Below are 17,929 nucleotides of genomic sequence, written 5' to 3' on the forward strand. Positions count from 1 at the left end.
TAAATATTTCTGTTGAGACTGACTTTATGTGGTCGACATTAAGCTCAAATCCATCTCATTAAATGAGGACATCTTTAATGTAATAGTTGGTACAGTTTACTCGAGGCACAATAGGGCCTACCCGATCACTACTGACATCTCCATGGTGATACCTTTTTTTTTGTCAAATTTTTTAAACCTGTCTTTAGGAGTGAAAGATAGAAAAAGTCAGGAAAAGAGACAGTATGTATGTGTCCGTTTGACGTTAATATGCAATATTTACCCACTCAGTGCAAATGGCATATCCCCTCCCTACAATCTGCCCCCTTAAGTTTTGACCATTTGGTGCATTTATTTGTTGTTATATATTTGTTCTCATTTGCTATGTTATCTTTATATATATGTACATGTGTTTTTGAATGCTTTATATATGATTGTATGTTTGATATAAACTTGCATTTTTGGTCTTTGGACTTTTTGACAAGTCATGAATAAAACCTTATTTGAATCTTGAATCTTGAATCTTGAATCTTGAATCTTGAATCTTGAATCTTGAATCATTGTTTTTCAACTGCAGTGCCTGCAAGACATCTCTAGGGGTGCCGCAAGAGAATTGTTGTAATTTATTAAACAAAATATTCATGGAATAAAGTCAATTTCATGTAAAATGTAGATAAGTAACAGCGACAGTATGTAGTTTTAAGGGGAAAGAGCATTTTGAAGATAATAATCTTTCTTCTTTGTTCACCCGTAACATTTAGAAACAGAATTACAGGCAGCCATGTGCATGAATACCTCCATATGTGTGCAACAAGGATTGAATATTTTCACTCTGCACAGTCATTTTATACTCAGATGATTTCCACCAATCATTAGGCCATTTCTGACAGATAGAGCAACATGGAAGCAATGAAATTGTATACAAAATATTTATTATGGTATAGAATCATACTGCACAGGACGGAATGAAGATAGTAACTCAATAAATATAGTCTGCATGCATATCAAACACCTGACAAATTTTGTGAATATGAGAATCTAACCTCAAAACATTGCACAAGGAATTAATAACATGGAAGCATATTGGAAGAAATTACTGAGGAATTAAAGACTAAAGAGGTTTTAAAGAGATTTTAAAGATTGCTAGGGGTAATCAGATTTTTTTGGTAGGGAAAGTTTCAATAGATTATCTGGGTGAGATTTTGCGATAATTCCAACTCACAACACTTTAGTCATTTCTGCAATTTCTTTTTAGCCCAAACTAAGTATTTATATTGATTTTTTTCCAAATCAGGCTAAATTTTGATGGGCAGGTTTTGACAAAGATGTGTGCAATCCCACTGAATGAATTTACAGTTTGGACCACTTTGGTCATTTCGATCGATAGCTAGCGTTTTTCTGTGCTGCATGGGTTTGAAAGATGTTAAACCACGAGCTGAAAAAATTGGCCTGTTGTGGCTTACCGGTGCACTGTAAATTGTGAATCCATCCTATTGCTATACAAACTAGGGTTAAACCAGAATCTTGTATACATTTATATTGTAACAAATACATTCATTTAAGGTTCAAGAAAGATTCATGCTCTATATATATATATATATATATATATATATAATATAATCAAATCACATCTGACATTTCAAATCGCAGCTATTAAGATGACAAGATGAAGTTGAAGGGAAGTTTATTTCTCCTTAACCCCCCCCCCCCCCTCCCCCCTTTCATCGTAGACAGAAGAATGTTTCACTATATCCTAACATCCAATGCTCGAGGGCAATATTATGTTTTGGGTTATATTTTTGCAGATCGATGCATACAACAGAAATATATCCTTTGAGTTGTTGAAAAATAAGATCCAATGCAACTAAAATTGACAGAAATATAGTCAGCATCAAATCTTGAAGAAAATATCATTCTGTGCTCATCAGCAGATGGACATTAACAGGCAAGGTACATAATTACTAGACATGCTAATAATAGTGTGTTCTTGTACTGCGCTCATGTCTATCAAATTTGACACTCCTGGTGCTCCACAATTATTACCCGGCTTTAGCATGGCTGCCATTATGGCGCTCTAGCATTTCAAGGAAACAATTCCTGCCAAGTACCCATTAACCTCACCTGGATGGAGAGCGGCAAAAATGTAGATTAGTGTCTTGCCAAAATACATTAGTGCCGCGGAGGGACTCAAACCGCATATCATGTGATCCACAGTCCGGTGACGTATCCACTAGACCACGACAACTCCACAAACAGAAACATCAAGATATCATTTAAATGACTTGTTTTATAAAAATTCATAAGTTGTTTAAAAACCCTTTTTCACAAAACCTAGACAAATACTGTTCCTTCATTAAAAAAAAATGAATATTGCTCGGATTTAAAAAAATTCATGTTGATCAGTCTTTGGTAGTGCGTTGATCAGTCTTTGGTGGTGCAAAGTTCATATCTTTGGTAACATCATGAGGGGTCACCATACTCCTGCGTGTGTAGCGATGTAGGTACGTTGGTAACGGGAATATGTCCACCCATGCATCCTCGTCTATCGGGTCAAAGTTTGTGTCAAATTTCATGCCATGTTTCCTCAATCTCAGCATATAATCTGAATGGTATTTACCATCCGTGTAGTCCAGAAAACGTCTGTAGTCATTCTGAATATCCTGCAAAATAAGATATCAGCAAATAATCTCTAGGTTACACATCCTATGTCAATTGTATCAGACGCAACAATGTTCAGGACAGACATTCACTGATTTTACAGAAGACTATATTAATTTTCTATCATACTTTTACTCTTATGCTCCCATGTACAGATCTGTCTACAGGACAATGTTATTTTGATAAATGGGTACATTTCATCCCCCTTCTTTACACTCTCAAAACTCTGGATTACTTGTTCTTCATAAGCCGAATACTAGGGGACATGGCCGTCAATCTGAGCTTGAGCCTGGGGGGGGGGGGGGATAGGGAGGCCTGAAATTTGAAAATCGTGCAGGCTGATATTTCACTTAGTGGGGTGGGGGGCTAGTAGTGAGCACCAAAGTTTAGTTGTTGTTTTTTTTAACGAGAATTGAACTATCATCTCCTTGGCAATGTACTGGTATACAAAATCGTTGTTCCTGCATGGTGGTCCCCCTTCTTTTCTGACAAAACATGGGGGGACATTTGATATGATGTCCCCTCCTTATCGACGTCCATGCTAGGGGAGAGAGAACCCTTTCTTGTGCAGGACCTTCACAGTGGAATGCTTTGCCTCGAGAGATTCAAAATAGCTGATTGGTTGAAGCGCTCAATAGTAAGCTAAAACATGGTTAATTGATTTGCCATATAATTAATTACGTAAGTAATTTTACCTGAATGTTTCAAGTTCAAATAAAGATAATGTAAGAAGAGTTGCATACCTGGAAGTCTGTCTGTACCCAGTTTCTGGCTTGCATCTCATCACGAAGCTCCCTTTCGTTCTCATGAATACTGTCAAATAAAATTAAGAAGTAGATATAATTAGATATAATTACCAAAATACAATTTTGTGACCCTACGACTTTTGACCTTTTCTGCAAGAAATCTATGAAAAATTGGTTAATCCCTTTATCTTCATTTTTATCTCATCCAAGTTTGATTTGAACGCTTCAATGCTTTAAAAGTTATTGCAGTAACAAGATATTTCCTGGCATTTTTTTTCAACACTTTTACAACCCTGTGACCTTTGACCCTCGCTGCCAAAACCTAATCAGTTCATTCCTGTATAGTCATTCAAGCTTCATCTAAGTTTGATTTGAATTGTTTCAATTATTTTCAAGTAATCGCAGTAACAAGAAGTTTTGGGCATTTTTCAACACTTTTATGACCCAGGTGACCTTTGATCTTTTTTGTCAACAATATATTGAATCTGTTAATCTCTGTGTGCTCATGCATACTTCATCACATTTTGGTTTGAATTGCTTTAAAGGGACTTGGTAACATTGTTCAGATGAGAGATAGTGGTGCTAAGGTAGTGACTTCAATGCTAGATGTACAATTAAAGATAATCTGAAAATTTGAGTGAAAACGGACCATTATTCATGGTACAAATTGGGGAAAACTGATCTGATCGATTCCTTAATTCTCCCAACTATATTATTACAATTTAAATACATTTTAGGTGAATGGAAATCTCACAAAGCAATAAAATGTTATAAAGATATTTTCTGGCAGTTCTTAACACTTTTATGACTCTGTGACCTTTGATCCTTTCCACCCAATCACGTCATCCTTGTATGTGCATACACACTTGATCAAAGTTTAGTTGAAATCCACTCAATGGTTCTTGAGTTATCGTGGTAACGAAATGCAGCTATAGACTTACAACCTAAAAACATCCTGCCTCCAACACCATCTTCGTGCAGGAAGGATGAAAAAAGGGGAAACATACCTAATAGTATTATATAAGAAAGACTTACATCTTATTGAGTCTCATAGTTTCTTCTCTATGAAGCTTTGCAGCCTTTGCTGCTTCCTCTGCTGCCAACCTATTGCACTCCTCTTTTGTTGCTTCTATTGCCTTCTTCAAACGATAGGAAAAATGAAACTGAAATAGGAAAGAGAAAAATATAATACAAAATTGATTGAACATATAAACTAGATGGAATTTTGACTGCGCGCAGTCGAAAATGATGCCTCCGCCATAGAGCAATTTAAACAAGTTTGGAGTTTAAATCTCCAGTGGTTCTTGAGATATCATGATAACAATCTCAATGTATGGAATTTCATAAGTTGACCTCTGTGACCCTTGACCTTTGACCTACGTGCTCCAAAATCTAATCAGATTGTCTTCCTATGGTGATACACACTATCATTAAGTTTGAAGTTTAAATCTCCAGTGGTTCTTGAGATATTATGATATGGTGATACATACTATCATTAAGTTTGAAGTGAAAATTCTCCAGTGGTTCTTGAGATATCGCGATAACGATCTCAATGTATGGAATTTCATAAGTTGACCTCTGTGACCCTTGACCTTTGACCTACGTGCTCCAAAATCTAATCAGATTGTCTTCCTATGGTGATACACACTTTCATTAAGTTTGAAGTTTAAATCTCCAGTGGTTCTTGAGATATTATGATAACAATCTCAATGTATGGAATTTCATAAGTTGACCTCTGTGACCCTTGACCTTTGACCTACGTGCTCCAAAATCTATTCAGATCGTCTCCCTATGGTGATACATACTATCCTTAAGTTTGAAGTTTTTACATCTCCAGTGGTTCTTGAAATATCATAACAATCTCAATGTATGGAATTTCATAAGTTGACCTCTATGACCCTTGACCTTTGACCTACGTGCTCCAAAATGTAATCAGATTGTTTTCCTATAGTGATACACACTATCACTTAGTTTGAAGTTTAAATCTCCAGTGGTTCTTGAGATATCATGATAACAATCTCAATGTATGGAATTTCATAAGTTGACCTCTGTGACCCTTGACCAGAGCTGCCAACCTCCAGAACAGAAAATCAGTAATCACAAAGGTCAAAATCAGTAATTTTGGGTATAAATCAGTAATTTCCTATGCGGCGCTATGAATCTAAAAAAAAAAAAAGCACGCCGACACTGTGCGGAAGCACGATTATCTGATATTTTTGGTGATTTTACTCACACAAAGATGTTAAATATTGATATTCAGGTCACCACAACACAGTTTTCAATGAAAAATGGCTTCTCTCAGTACGGAATTTGTCTCAAATTCAGATTTAAAAAAATAAAAAAAATAAAAAATAAATAATCCGTAATTTGAGACAACATTCCGTAATGATCGTTAATTTCCGTACCAATTACGGGAAATCCGTACTAGTTGGCAGCTCTGCTTGACCTTTGACATACGTGCTCCAAAATCTAATCAGATCGTCTTCCTATGGTGATACATACTATCCTTAAGTTTGAAGTTTAAATCTCAAATGGTTCTTGAGATATCGCGCTAACAAACTCAATACAAGGAATTTCATAAGTTGACCTCTGTGACCTGTGACCTTTGACCTACGTACTCCAAAATCTAATCAGAGTTTAAATCTTAAATGGTTCTTGAGATATTGTGATAACGGTCAAACGGGACGGACGTACGGACGGACAACCCGAAAACATGATGCCTCCGGCACCTCCTTCGGTGGCGGAGGCATAAAAATATCATTAAAGGAAATAAGAGAAATGTTGCATTTTTCATTTTTTGTTTAAAAAATGGCATCAAATATATTGAAGATATAGAATAAAAAATACTCACCTTTTTCACAACACAATTTATTCCATTCATAATTTTGTATTATATTTGGTTTCAACTTGCTTGTTCATTGTTGCAGTTGATGGAAGCAACACAAAGTTTCTATGCTATTTAGTTATCATTTCACAAAGCTATTGAATTGTCTTGTTAATCTTTCGCACAAATTAGAGGGATAGTTGCCCGGATATAATATGGCCCTTACATACATGCATGTCACGTATCTCAAATATGATGTGTATAAATTTAAGATTTACAAATTGATTTATAAAATATATCACCTGTTAGGAGCTTGAAGGTCATCTACTCAAATATTCCACAGAGTTAATACCTCCAGGCTCCAAACAGATGAAATGGGCAGCTATTTAGAATTGTAGGTAATGTGCTCATCACCTCACTAAAAACTGACAAGTTTGCAGGCTCTAAGCATTACTCTCAGTGTTTCATAACCTAAATATAGCCTACAAACTAACTGTGACAACTTAAACTTTGTACACTAATCAACATGCTCTGTAGCATTTTCATTATATTTTTGTTTTGGCAATCTTATAGTCAAATATTTTCTTTTTTATTTTGAGATCCTATAGTAATCCCATATTACTATTCAAATTTACATCCAGTATACATACTCTTGCAATTTTGAGGGCTCTTGCAACAGCAAATTCCTTTGCAACAAGGAACTGTTTGCGTAATTGACGGGTAGTCTCTGCTATAGCGTCCTCTACTGCTTTCATTCTCATCTTCTCACATTCCTCCCATTGTTTCCGTAGAGCCTCTTCCTTCTCCTTCTTAAAGGCCCAAGTCAGTTTGGCAAAACGCTCTGATTCCATTTGATCTCTAGATGATCTGACTCTTTCAGCAGTGGCTTCTGCTTCCTGTTAACACATCATACAACAATATACAATAACAACACTTAAGACATTATGAAAAAAGCAGACTATTATGAATTGGCAATGAGCTTTAAGTACATCATGTAAATTCTTTGATCACTGGCTTGTCATTTTTGGACTATATAACCCAGGCATCATTCTTACCCCTGTTTTTACAGGTTCTATATAACAATGAAATATACATAAATAAGGGTCATGAAATATTAGTCCAAGAATACATGTAAGGAGGAGGAAAATGAGGTTGACGATGATGTTAATATAAAAAACTACCACACCTATGGGGCGTCTCAAGATTTTGATTACCAATATAAAATAGTACATATCCATCCTCATTGAAATTTCATACATAATGCTGTAGTAGCAGTGCACACTTGTAGACATTTGAATTAAAACAGTCATTAGAGGAAGTTTACAAGCACTGAATACAATGACCGGGGTAATAGCATATTTGTATAAAGCGCTTAGAGACATTTGTATTAAGCGCTATATAAAAATTAAATATTATTATTATTGTGATGGTCAGTACTAGATCTGATGCAATTTTTTTTTGTGAAGTTCAAAGGCAAAATAGAATGCTTTGATTTTTATACATGTCCGGACACATAACCCCCCCCCCCTCCCACCTCTTCCCCATCCTACCTGACAACGGGGGCTAGGAATTGATTTAGATATGACCAATCAAGTGAAGAATGAAATCTGCATAGGAATGCAGACTTACCAATCTCGCTTCTTCCAATGCATCCCTCTTGTCGTCTGCAGCCTTTTTCATTGCCTTTTCCAGAGTTTCTCTCAAGATCCGAGCTGCTCTTTCCTCTGTCTCCTGCACAGCTTTACGAATAGACTCCTCTTTGTCCCTCCTCCATGCTTCATGGGCCCTGGTGTAAGCCGCTCCACCAACATCTAATACAAACACATTTATAAATGGGATACATTCAAATCCACTCCAACACATACAATAATAATAATAATAATAGATCACATTTATAACGCGCCTAATACATTGTTTCTAGGCGCAGTGGTGCTGTTGTCCCAGCAGCCATTAGGTGAAGCAATATCCTTACACGAAATAAAGCTGGGACGACAGCACCACAAGTACACAATATTATTCAGTACACAATTATACAGTATGTTATGCTATGTTACGTTACAAAATCAAAATTACAGTTTGTTTATACAAATAAATGAATAAATCAGCATAATCTAACTTAAATTGTGCTAAAGATGACTTATTTCATAACAAATAGAAGTACAACATCATTTATTTATTTGACATGTTTAGAGAAGACAAAATTTATGGTATGTTTTTGAACAGATGGGTTTTTAACATTACTTTGAAAGTGGATGTAGGAGCATTTTGAATGTAGCACGGGAGGCTATTCCACAACTAAGGGGGACGCTACAGAAAGCGCTCTATCCCCGTATCTCGTTTTCACACGAGGGAATAAGTTGAAGGTGAGAGGATACAGTAGGCCATTTTCATAATGTAACCAAATTCACCTGTTACGTATACATGTAAATGTACTATCTCAATAGTCAGAATGCAAATAACATAGGTAGGGCAAGCTATAATGTTTTTCCTACCTAGCAACAACTTATGACTTACATATACAATTTTAATTTTGACTACCGGTATTAAGATACATTTATTTGCAGCATGTAATTGAAATAATTCCTATCAAGGTGCTTCACAAAGGCATACCGGTACGCATAAATTTGGTTACATTACAAAATTGGCTTATTCTTAAAAATGATGCAAAACGAGACAGAAAGTGGGTGCAATGTGCATGCATGTGCTTATTCTGGAAACTGTGAACTGCTGGTTTGTAAACATTTTATTGTTCTTGACAAAGTAGGCCTATAGAATGAAATTTTCTTCAGTTTTGTGTGTGAAAGATAGTATGAGGTACGTGTGTCCCAATTCATGATTGTTTAGTGTCTCCCATCTGTGGTTTACCATGAATCTCAGTTCTTACTGTCACTTTTTTCTTCAACTTGATGAATGTTATGCAGTTTGTGGAAAAAGAAAATGATGGATCAGAATCACAATTTCCCAAAATAAGTGTGATAATTTTGCACAAATCCTGCAAAGAACTTGATATACACAAATCACTGATTTGTTTAATGTTCTATTGCATCCAATATTTCCTTGCCTTATCCTTTTACTTTAAGGCCATCCAAAATTAATGTTACATTTTACAACGCTCAATTTTGAACATTCTATAAAATATTGCATGCTGATCATTGTTTATTGCCTATCTATTATCAACAAGCATTTGAGATTAAAAAAAAATAATATCCTTTGTCTCACACCAAATTTGAAACCTGTTAGAGGTATAAATAAAAATGCTATTGTAATAATAAGTGGATATTTATAATACCAATAGATGTTGTAGTAGTAATAGTACAAGTAATAATAATAATAATATTAATCATCATAATTATAATCGATGATATACTATTATTACTACAGTACTACTACTTCTACTACATTGTACTAGTAGTAGTAGTAGACTACTAATAATACTACCAACGATTATATTTATAATAATTAATATTACTATAATATCAATGTTGACTATAGTATTATATGCTAGTTTATGTCAAATAATGTTATTTCCTTACTACAATAAAAGATCATAATTATTTAACTATAATAATTGTGTTTTTGTGATTAATGTGATTCATGCATATTTAAAGGGGAATTCCACCCTGAAATTAAGTTAGTTTTAATAGGACTAGAAAAATGAGAGAAACAAGTCAGTGAAAGTTTGAGCAAATTCCGATTAAAAATAAGGAAGTTAGGATTTTTGAAGTTGTGATCAATCAAACACAAATTGGCAACTCTATGACGTATCATGCGAGCTCAACTTCCATTTGCTCAGTACTAAAAAAAATCTAAAATTTTCATTTTCCCTCAAGAAAAATTTCAACCATACATGCACCCTAAATATAATAATTGCAAATATGTTTCTATACTCCCCCTAGCTGCAAGGAACAAATATATATTCCGTCATCAATAACGAAGAAAACATGATTTTATGGAATATTATGCACAAAGCAAATGAAGGAGAGCTCGTATAATAAGTCACAGAGTTGCCAATTTGTATTTGATTGTACAACTTCAATAATTCATAACTTTCTTATTTTCATTCAGAATTTGCTCAAACTTTCACTCACCTGATTTTCTTATTATTCTGCCTCCATCAAAACAAACTTATTTTGGGGGTGGACTTTCCCTTTAAATCTTTAGATTAATCATGTAATATTGTATGATTGATTGTAGTAAAGCACAAAGAGAATTTATAATTATGCGCTATATAAAAATGACTTTATTTTTATGTAGGCCTATACAGTAGTCGACCGATCTACTCTCTAGCCCATTTTTCTTGGATGATATTTAAGAGACTCGAAATGTATGTCTCATCTCTCTAAAACTTAAAAGCCATGACAATATATATCAGCCTCCAACAGTAATATATCACCTTCAGCTTCATATAACACTCTTTCAACTTTCATGTGTCTTTGTTTTTGAGCGCCATGTAACGCCTGGCTGGAATGCTCCCCAGGGAGTGGAGATTGTGCACACATTGTGTGCGGGCAAGCACTGCATGAATCCAATGACCGGGGTAATAGTATATTTGTAAAGCGCTTATAGAGACATTTGTATTAAGCGCTATATAAAAATTAAATATTATTTATTATTATTATTATTTCTTTGTAAGTTACAATTAGTCTATGTAACACTAACAGTAACACTCGATATGAATAATACAACACTCTTCACACCGTCCATAGGAATAATATAGATCTATTCTGTTTATATTTTTCTATGGTGAACTTTGGAGCACGCTCTATTTTATAGGCCTAGAGAGTCTCTCAACTAAATTAACAAGAAGTTGCCTTAGATTAGAATCTTGTTTTACTATATACAAAACATCCGAGTAATCACCTTGAACATTTACATGAGCGATTCGCCTGGTTGTCAAACTTGTTCTTTCAAGCATTTGCTCCAAGAGTTCGCGTGGATTCTGTTTCGTTCTGCATGATCTCGTGGACATGATGATGATGATGATATAAATGGAGAACAATATGTCCTCAATAATCGCAAAATCTGCCAAAGGCTCACAGCTCAGGTCACAACATTCATCAGTTGGTTCACGTTTTTAGAGGATTGGACCCGTTTGGACGTGTATACTAGGCACAGACTATACGACGCGACCGACGGTCGTATCCCGATCGCGATAGCCTAGTAAATAGCCCAAGCGTTTGGCCGCGCCGGTGAAAACCAAGGCAACCCGTAGATCTATAACTCAACCCAAACCCAAACCCATTGCATCCAGTATACTCTACGCACGCGCGTATGGCGAGCCGTTTTAACATTTATTCATATTTCTTGATAGACATCTATCAAGAATTTTATTTTATCTAAATTAATTCTTGAAACACTTTTGAGCTCGAAATCAATCACTAACAATTTTTGATACCAAGAATTACCATTGGTTCACAACGGAAAATTATTTCTCGATTATATCAAGAATTCGATTATCAAGAAATAGACCTAGGTCTAGGAATAAATGTTAAACGGCTTGCCATATCACGCGCACTATCGCAGCTATAACAAGCGGCTAGCTCGCGCAGTACGCTTGCGAATTGCACGACTCATGGTTCGTTCACCTTTGACCTATTTTGGGTGTCACCGGCAAGCTAGTTCTGTATTGGCAAAATGGCGTCTCACATAGACAAGAATTTCCCTGTCGCCGGTCTGTTGCCGAAGAATGAAACAGGTGCAGCAGCTTTTCTCACGAAGTATCCGGAGTACGATGGAAGAGGTGTGGTTATTGCGATTCTGGACACCGGTGTTGATCCAGGGGCTCCTGGATTGCAGGTAAATACGACGACTAGCAAACAGACTTCATTTTATTTATTATAATTTAGCCGCTTGTGAATTAGTCTAGGGCAGGAGCAGGCATCCCGACCCTAAACCTAACTCAGGCTCAGCTCCAGGGAGCTCCGGCCTCGCCCGCCGAGGAAAACGATTCAAACAGCGGGTCGGGGCACATTTTGGTAATCCTCCGGTTTCTGCCCAAAGTAGAAAAAAAAGCCTGGACAGAGAATAGTTAGGCCCTACAAAATTTTAGAGTCAGGGTTAGGCATCTGTTCAACTAGACCACTTATGAAATTATGGCGCTATACTAGCTAGTTCAAATCAGAAGTCTATCCAGAGTTTGACCCGGAACTCCGGCGTGGAGAAACCCTACTACTAGATCTAAATCAACTAAATCTTCATCAATTGTTCACATAATGGTCACTATTTGAATTTCTAAACATTGTTGTTCCTGTATTCCTGTAAAGGTGATCTGTGTTTAACCAAGCTGTGCTTTTTTACATATTTTCAATGTCTTTATAACTTTCTTGTTATCGTCCATGAATTTATTCTTGTTGACGATGAACTTGTTCTGTTCATGAATGTATAGACAGCAATAACCATCTGATTTGGGTCATTTCTTTAATAAAACTGACATTTGTTGTCATTCCCCAATACAGATGGCAACCCAGAGATCTCGTACCGAGGGGATGGCTATGTACATATTTTCGTCCACGACATTTTCTCCCCGATTTTCTTTATTTAGATCTAATTTTCTGATTTCTAAATCAGATGTAAATTAGGTCGGTATGTCATTTGTCCTAATTACAGTTATCAAAATTTGATAACTTAATATTAAATACGTAATTTACGGACTTACTTATATGAATTATCCAATTTGTATCTCAGATCCGCGAAGCAGTACGTTCATGCATTCGAAATATTACCCGGCGGCCGATATATTTCCGGGTCCACCTACCAAAACATAGCCAAATGGCCACTCAGAGCACTCGTTTCGTGGGAGTTCGTTGGTCAAGCTGGGCCGACTCGTAGCGTAGCTACGGTAGCTATTGGACGTTCGAAAAGAAAAAATGAATATTCATCAACTAAAACCAAGACGGATAATGTTGACGACGAGACTTTCTCGGATTAATCATTAATTTAGGATCTAAATGAGGAAGCTATCGTAAGTCAAATAAGCTATATATATGTTATTTTTAATTTGTGTTGTAATTGCAGCAGTTATGAGGATGTAAAGAGTGAAAATCTCGTTGCATATCTCATTCATCGCGGTCCGGTCGAACCGAACCATTTGTTCCGTACAGTGCCTCACAGAAAGAGGTCCCCAGACTTCAGTCTCTATAATCGGAGGTCTAGTGGAGCCAGACGTAGTCTCAGTGGAACAACCGACGATTAGAGAGACTGAAGCTTTCGGTCTAATGAATGTACTGCTTTCATGTCAGTGTCTAAAGAAATAAATGAATCTTGAAGTTGAATCAATTAAAAATAAATGTGCAAGGGCCCCGGTGCAGGTGCCTAGGCTAGGGTAGACTCTAGGCTAACTTACTAAGTTAGTGAAAAACAGAAACATTTCATATTTCAAAATTCACAAAAGTAATATTATTATTGCAGTTTACTGAGTATTGAAGGCCTGATAAAAACCCGATTTAGAACTAAATCGGTTTCCCGATTTTTTTCTTGATTTTTTTTTTTCCCGATTTAAAATTAAAAAAAAAAAAAAAAATACCAGATTTTTTTTTTTTCACTAGGTCTAGTCTAGATCTAAATATATTTTATCCTGATTTTCCCGATTTCACCTCATTTTCTCTATTCTTCCTTATTTTGCCCTATTTTTCCCCAATTTTTTCCCAATTTTCTTACTCGAAAGGGGGGAATGTTGCTAGATGCCATTTTCCCCATGAATCCTCTTCTTTCTTTTTTACTCAAGGCCAAGGGGGCCTGGTTGAGGGGAAAACAAAAAACCTATTTTTTTTTTAGTGCTCACTATCACACCTGGCATTCCAAATTTCAAAATGCACTGTTTTACAATTGCAGATAATTCATTTAAACACATGTGCCAACAAATAAAATTGGATGGAATATGATATATCAAAGTCAAACAGCATTGTTTCATAAACCATAATCAATGCGATCAGTCATTTGCTGTTTCGCAACAATGTGCAGGCACGCACAATGTCTTGTGACTTTTGAATTGGGCCATTTTGTCTGTAAACTCATTCAGCCAGACAGTGATGAATATCTCTGATTTTCACACAAAATGTAGATAACAACTGTACCAATATGGTGGTAAGATGTCATTGTGATACATTCAAGGGTTATGAAATTATGGGCAGTTCTTTAGGGGATAGTTACTTTTTGTGTTCTGTTTAAATGTATGTGAAGTAAAATGGTGGTCATTTTGCCTGACTGCTAAAAAAGCATAAATGCTTTTCAGTAAGGCGCCACGGATTTATTCAACTGGCATTCGGAATGCATGTAGAATGCCCTATTCAGAATCTATTGTTCTGTTAATCCGCATTCCAGAATGTACCTAGAATGTACCTAGAATGCGGTACTTAACGACTTAATTGGCGCATTGTGGGTGCATTCTGGAATGCTCCATGAATAGGCCATCCAAACAAAGGCGAGATCGATCGGCAGCGACTACCTTCTTGATATTGCGTGCCGGAAGAGTTTCGATATAGAATGCACCATAAGAATTGATAGAAATCAACAGATATTTAATTGGTTTCGCTTCTGTCTCTCCCGCGATCGGTCGCTCTTTGCATTTCTCGAGCGCAGGTGATAATGGACTTACTTTGATTTCTTTCCGACGGCTTAATTTTTGTCATAAACTCCGGTAACATCAGCGATATTTAATTGTTTTCGCTTCTAGCTCTCTTTCTCTCACTATTTATTTCTCAAGCGTCGGTGATACTGTAATTGATTTTCTTTCTTTACTTCAGCTTATCAAAGATGGTGAAAAGAGTAGAAGAAAGATTGAGAAAGAATGAAGACAAATTTATTATGACATTCCCGCCAGGCCGCCACAAATATGTCCTGAGTCGGCGCTCTCAGAACAAAGGCGCGTAACAGTGTCAAATATACGCGGTGTTTTGAAACGTTGGTGTTGATTGACATGATGCCTCATTAAAGATGGTTTAAAGAGTAAAAGAAAGATTGAGAAAAAAAATAAAGAAAATATTTTGCATGAAAATGCGGATGAATCTGAATGATCAAAATGAGAGGAAGAAAGAGGATGCAAGAGATGGTGGGTGTTGAAAGATCGGAGGACTAATGAAATGATACATTTAGATAAAAAGCGAGAGTGGATATTTGTGGTGATTACCATTTTATTTTAAAACTTTTTGGGGGCAGGGATGGGGGGGGGGGGGGGTCCGTCTTTTTTTTTGGCCAGGGAGGAAGCAGCCTGGCCCCGTTGCCCCCCCCCCCCCCCCTCTTCATGAGTCTGCACATGAAGGAAAGCACATGCTTTAATGTAAACCTATGAAGTATGTTGTTTCATATAATCTTATTCCTAAACCAAGACAGACATAATTTTCTTTGTGGTCTGTACTTATGTTGCGTATCATTTTTTTAAATTTGTTACATCACTCACCTCATCTACCCTCTCTATTTTTTAAATTCCTTCTCTTATAAATAATGATTTTTTTTTTTGTGTGTGTGTGTGTGTTTTTTTTTTTCTTCAATTATAAATAAAATATGACTTACGGAATTTCATAAAAATTGTAGAGGGTGTGCTTATTTATAAATAAAATAATGACAGATTTATTATGTCATTCCCGCCACTACTATGTCGGCGCTCTCAGAATAAAGGCGCGTAACAATGTACGCGTGTTTTAAACTTTGGTGTTGATTGACATGACCCCTCATTTTAGATAAGAAGGAGACAGTGTTCATTCGAGATCTGGATTTATTATTATCGAGAGAGAGAGAGATTACAGGTGTAAATTGGCTGTGTGCCTATAACAATTCTAAAATGTTGGATTATTTTGTAATACACAAATGTTTTTGTCATCGGAAATAATTGCTCCTCACCATTGACCACGGTTGCAACAACGACATTCAAATAATGACAGATTTATTATGACATTCCCTCCACATGTCGGCGCTTTCAGAACAGAGGCGTAACAATCGTAAATATCGCGGTCTGTTGGAACTTGTGTGTTGATTACAACATTTCCAAGATACAGTCATCAATCCAACTTTCTACTTCATTCGTGCCTTTTCATCGTACCCACAAAAAATCAATAGACATATCAGAATCTCGATATTTAATTGCTTTCGCTTCTCTCTCTCTCTCTCTCTTTCTCTCTCATCACTGCCCCTATTCCGTTATCCTGTTATCCTTGTTATAGATAAAAAGCGAGAGTGGATATTTGTGGTTACCATCTTATTTTTAAACTTTTTTAGGGGGCAGGGATGGGGCGGTCCGTCTTTTTTTTTTGGCCGTTGCTCCCCCCCCCCCTCCACGAGTCTGCGCATGAAGGAAAGCACATGCTTTAATGTAAACCTATGAAGTATGTTGTTTCGAATAGTCTTATTCCCAAACCGAGACGGACATAATTTTGTTTGTGGTCTGTGCTTATATGTTGCGTATCATGTTTGTTTAGCGCACTCTATCCTACCCCTCCCCCCTTCTTTTTTTTTCATCACCTCCCTCATCTTCCCTCTCTAATTGTTTAATTCTATCTCTTTTTTTTCTTCTTCAATAATAAATAAAATATGACTTATATCATATTTCTCTACGGAATTTCATAAAAATTGTAGAGGGTGTGCTTATTTATTCCAAAAAAAAAAAAAGAGAAGGTCATATATAGATCAGTAGAGAGTGGGGGAGAGATGATAACTGAGTGAGAGGGGAATTGGAGATACCGAGGGAAAGAAAGAGGATGCAAGAGATGGTGAATGTTGACATATGAGGTGGTGAAATCTGATTTTAGTCTTTTTTTATATATATGAGAAGTAAAAAGATTTCTTATTTCTTATTTCCAATCTAAATAGTCCGTACTCCGTATGCTCTAATAATTTAACAATGTTATCTCACGCCAACATGGCATGTGGACAACAACATGACACGTGCGCAACAACGACATACCAATAATGACAGATTTATTATGACATTCCCGCCATAAGCATGTCGGCGCTCTCAGAACAAAGGCGCTTAACAATGTCAAATATACGCGCGTTTTAAACTTTGGTGTTGATTGACATGACGCCTCATATTAGATAAGAAGGAGACAGTGTTGATTCGAGATAGAGATGGATTTATTATTATTATCGAGAGAGAGAGAGAGATAGATTAAAGGTATTACAATCCTAAAATGTTGGATTATTTTGTAATACACAAATGTTTTTGTCATCGTAAATAATTGCTCCTCACCATTGACCAGTCGCAAAACGACATTCAAATAATGACAGGTTTATTATGACATTCCCGCCACATGTCGGCGCTCTCAGAACAGAGGCGACTTAACAATAAATATCGCGGTCTGTTCGAACTTGGGTGTTGATTACAACATTTCTAAGATACAGTCATCAATCCAACTTTCAAATCCCCACCAATCTTTCGTGGTCGGGGGAAGGAGGTGGGGAGGTGGGGGAGGGGGGGGGGGGGTAAGAGCATCATCCATTGATATTTGTTTGGTTCCTATCTCGTGAACTTAAATTGACAGTCGTAATGGATAACACTAGGTCTGAACCGTGAAACTACGAGACGTCCGGTAATATGAATACATGTATCTAAAAATGGCACATAATATTAATAGCATAACAAAATATCGGCCTTTAGACTGATCCCGCACCGTAATGTGCCCCTATAAAGAAATACGGGGTTCTCGAGCGATTTCGGTTAGATCGCAAGTAATGGAAAATTTGGCGGTGCTTTCTACTTTCATTGCGCCTCATTCAGTCAATTTCGTGATTC

The 17,929-nt window shown here is 36.4% G+C and overlaps 2 protein-coding genes across 3 annotated transcripts in view; one reads left to right on the forward strand and one right to left on the reverse strand.

Annotated features, from left to right (window-relative positions):
* Positions 1-894: 894 nt before the first annotated feature.
* Positions 895-11,395, reverse strand: LOC100893224 (stress response protein NST1). The gene is made up of 6 exons (XM_003729006.3): positions 11,068-11,395; positions 7,837-8,018; positions 6,858-7,103; positions 4,419-4,546; positions 3,381-3,450; positions 895-2,639 (listed from the first exon to the last, which is right to left on the reverse strand). The coding sequence occupies exons 1-6, from the start codon at positions 11,174-11,176 to the stop codon at positions 2,379-2,381; spliced, it is 996 nt and encodes a 331-aa protein (XP_003729054.2). The 5' UTR covers positions 11,177-11,395; the 3' UTR covers positions 895-2,378.
* Positions 11,396-11,751: 356 nt separating this feature from the next.
* Positions 11,752-17,929, forward strand: part of LOC583848 (tripeptidyl-peptidase 2) — a 49,406-nt gene continuing 43,228 nt past the window's right edge. The window contains exon 1 of one of the 2 annotated variants that reach the window (XM_030981656.1): positions 11,752-12,003. In XM_030981656.1, the coding sequence (XP_030837516.1) occupies positions 11,842-12,003 (162 nt within the window). In that variant the 5' untranslated portion in view covers positions 11,752-11,841. The remainder of the gene's footprint in view (positions 12,004-17,929) is intronic. The other variant, XM_030981657.1, reaches the window with a different exon arrangement.

This window comes from Strongylocentrotus purpuratus, unplaced genomic scaffold (assembly GCF_000002235.5).
Source record: "Strongylocentrotus purpuratus isolate Spur 01 unplaced genomic scaffold, Spur_5.0 spur5_scaffold_12, whole genome shotgun sequence".
Taxonomy (NCBI): domain Eukaryota; kingdom Metazoa; phylum Echinodermata; class Echinoidea; order Camarodonta; family Strongylocentrotidae; genus Strongylocentrotus; species Strongylocentrotus purpuratus.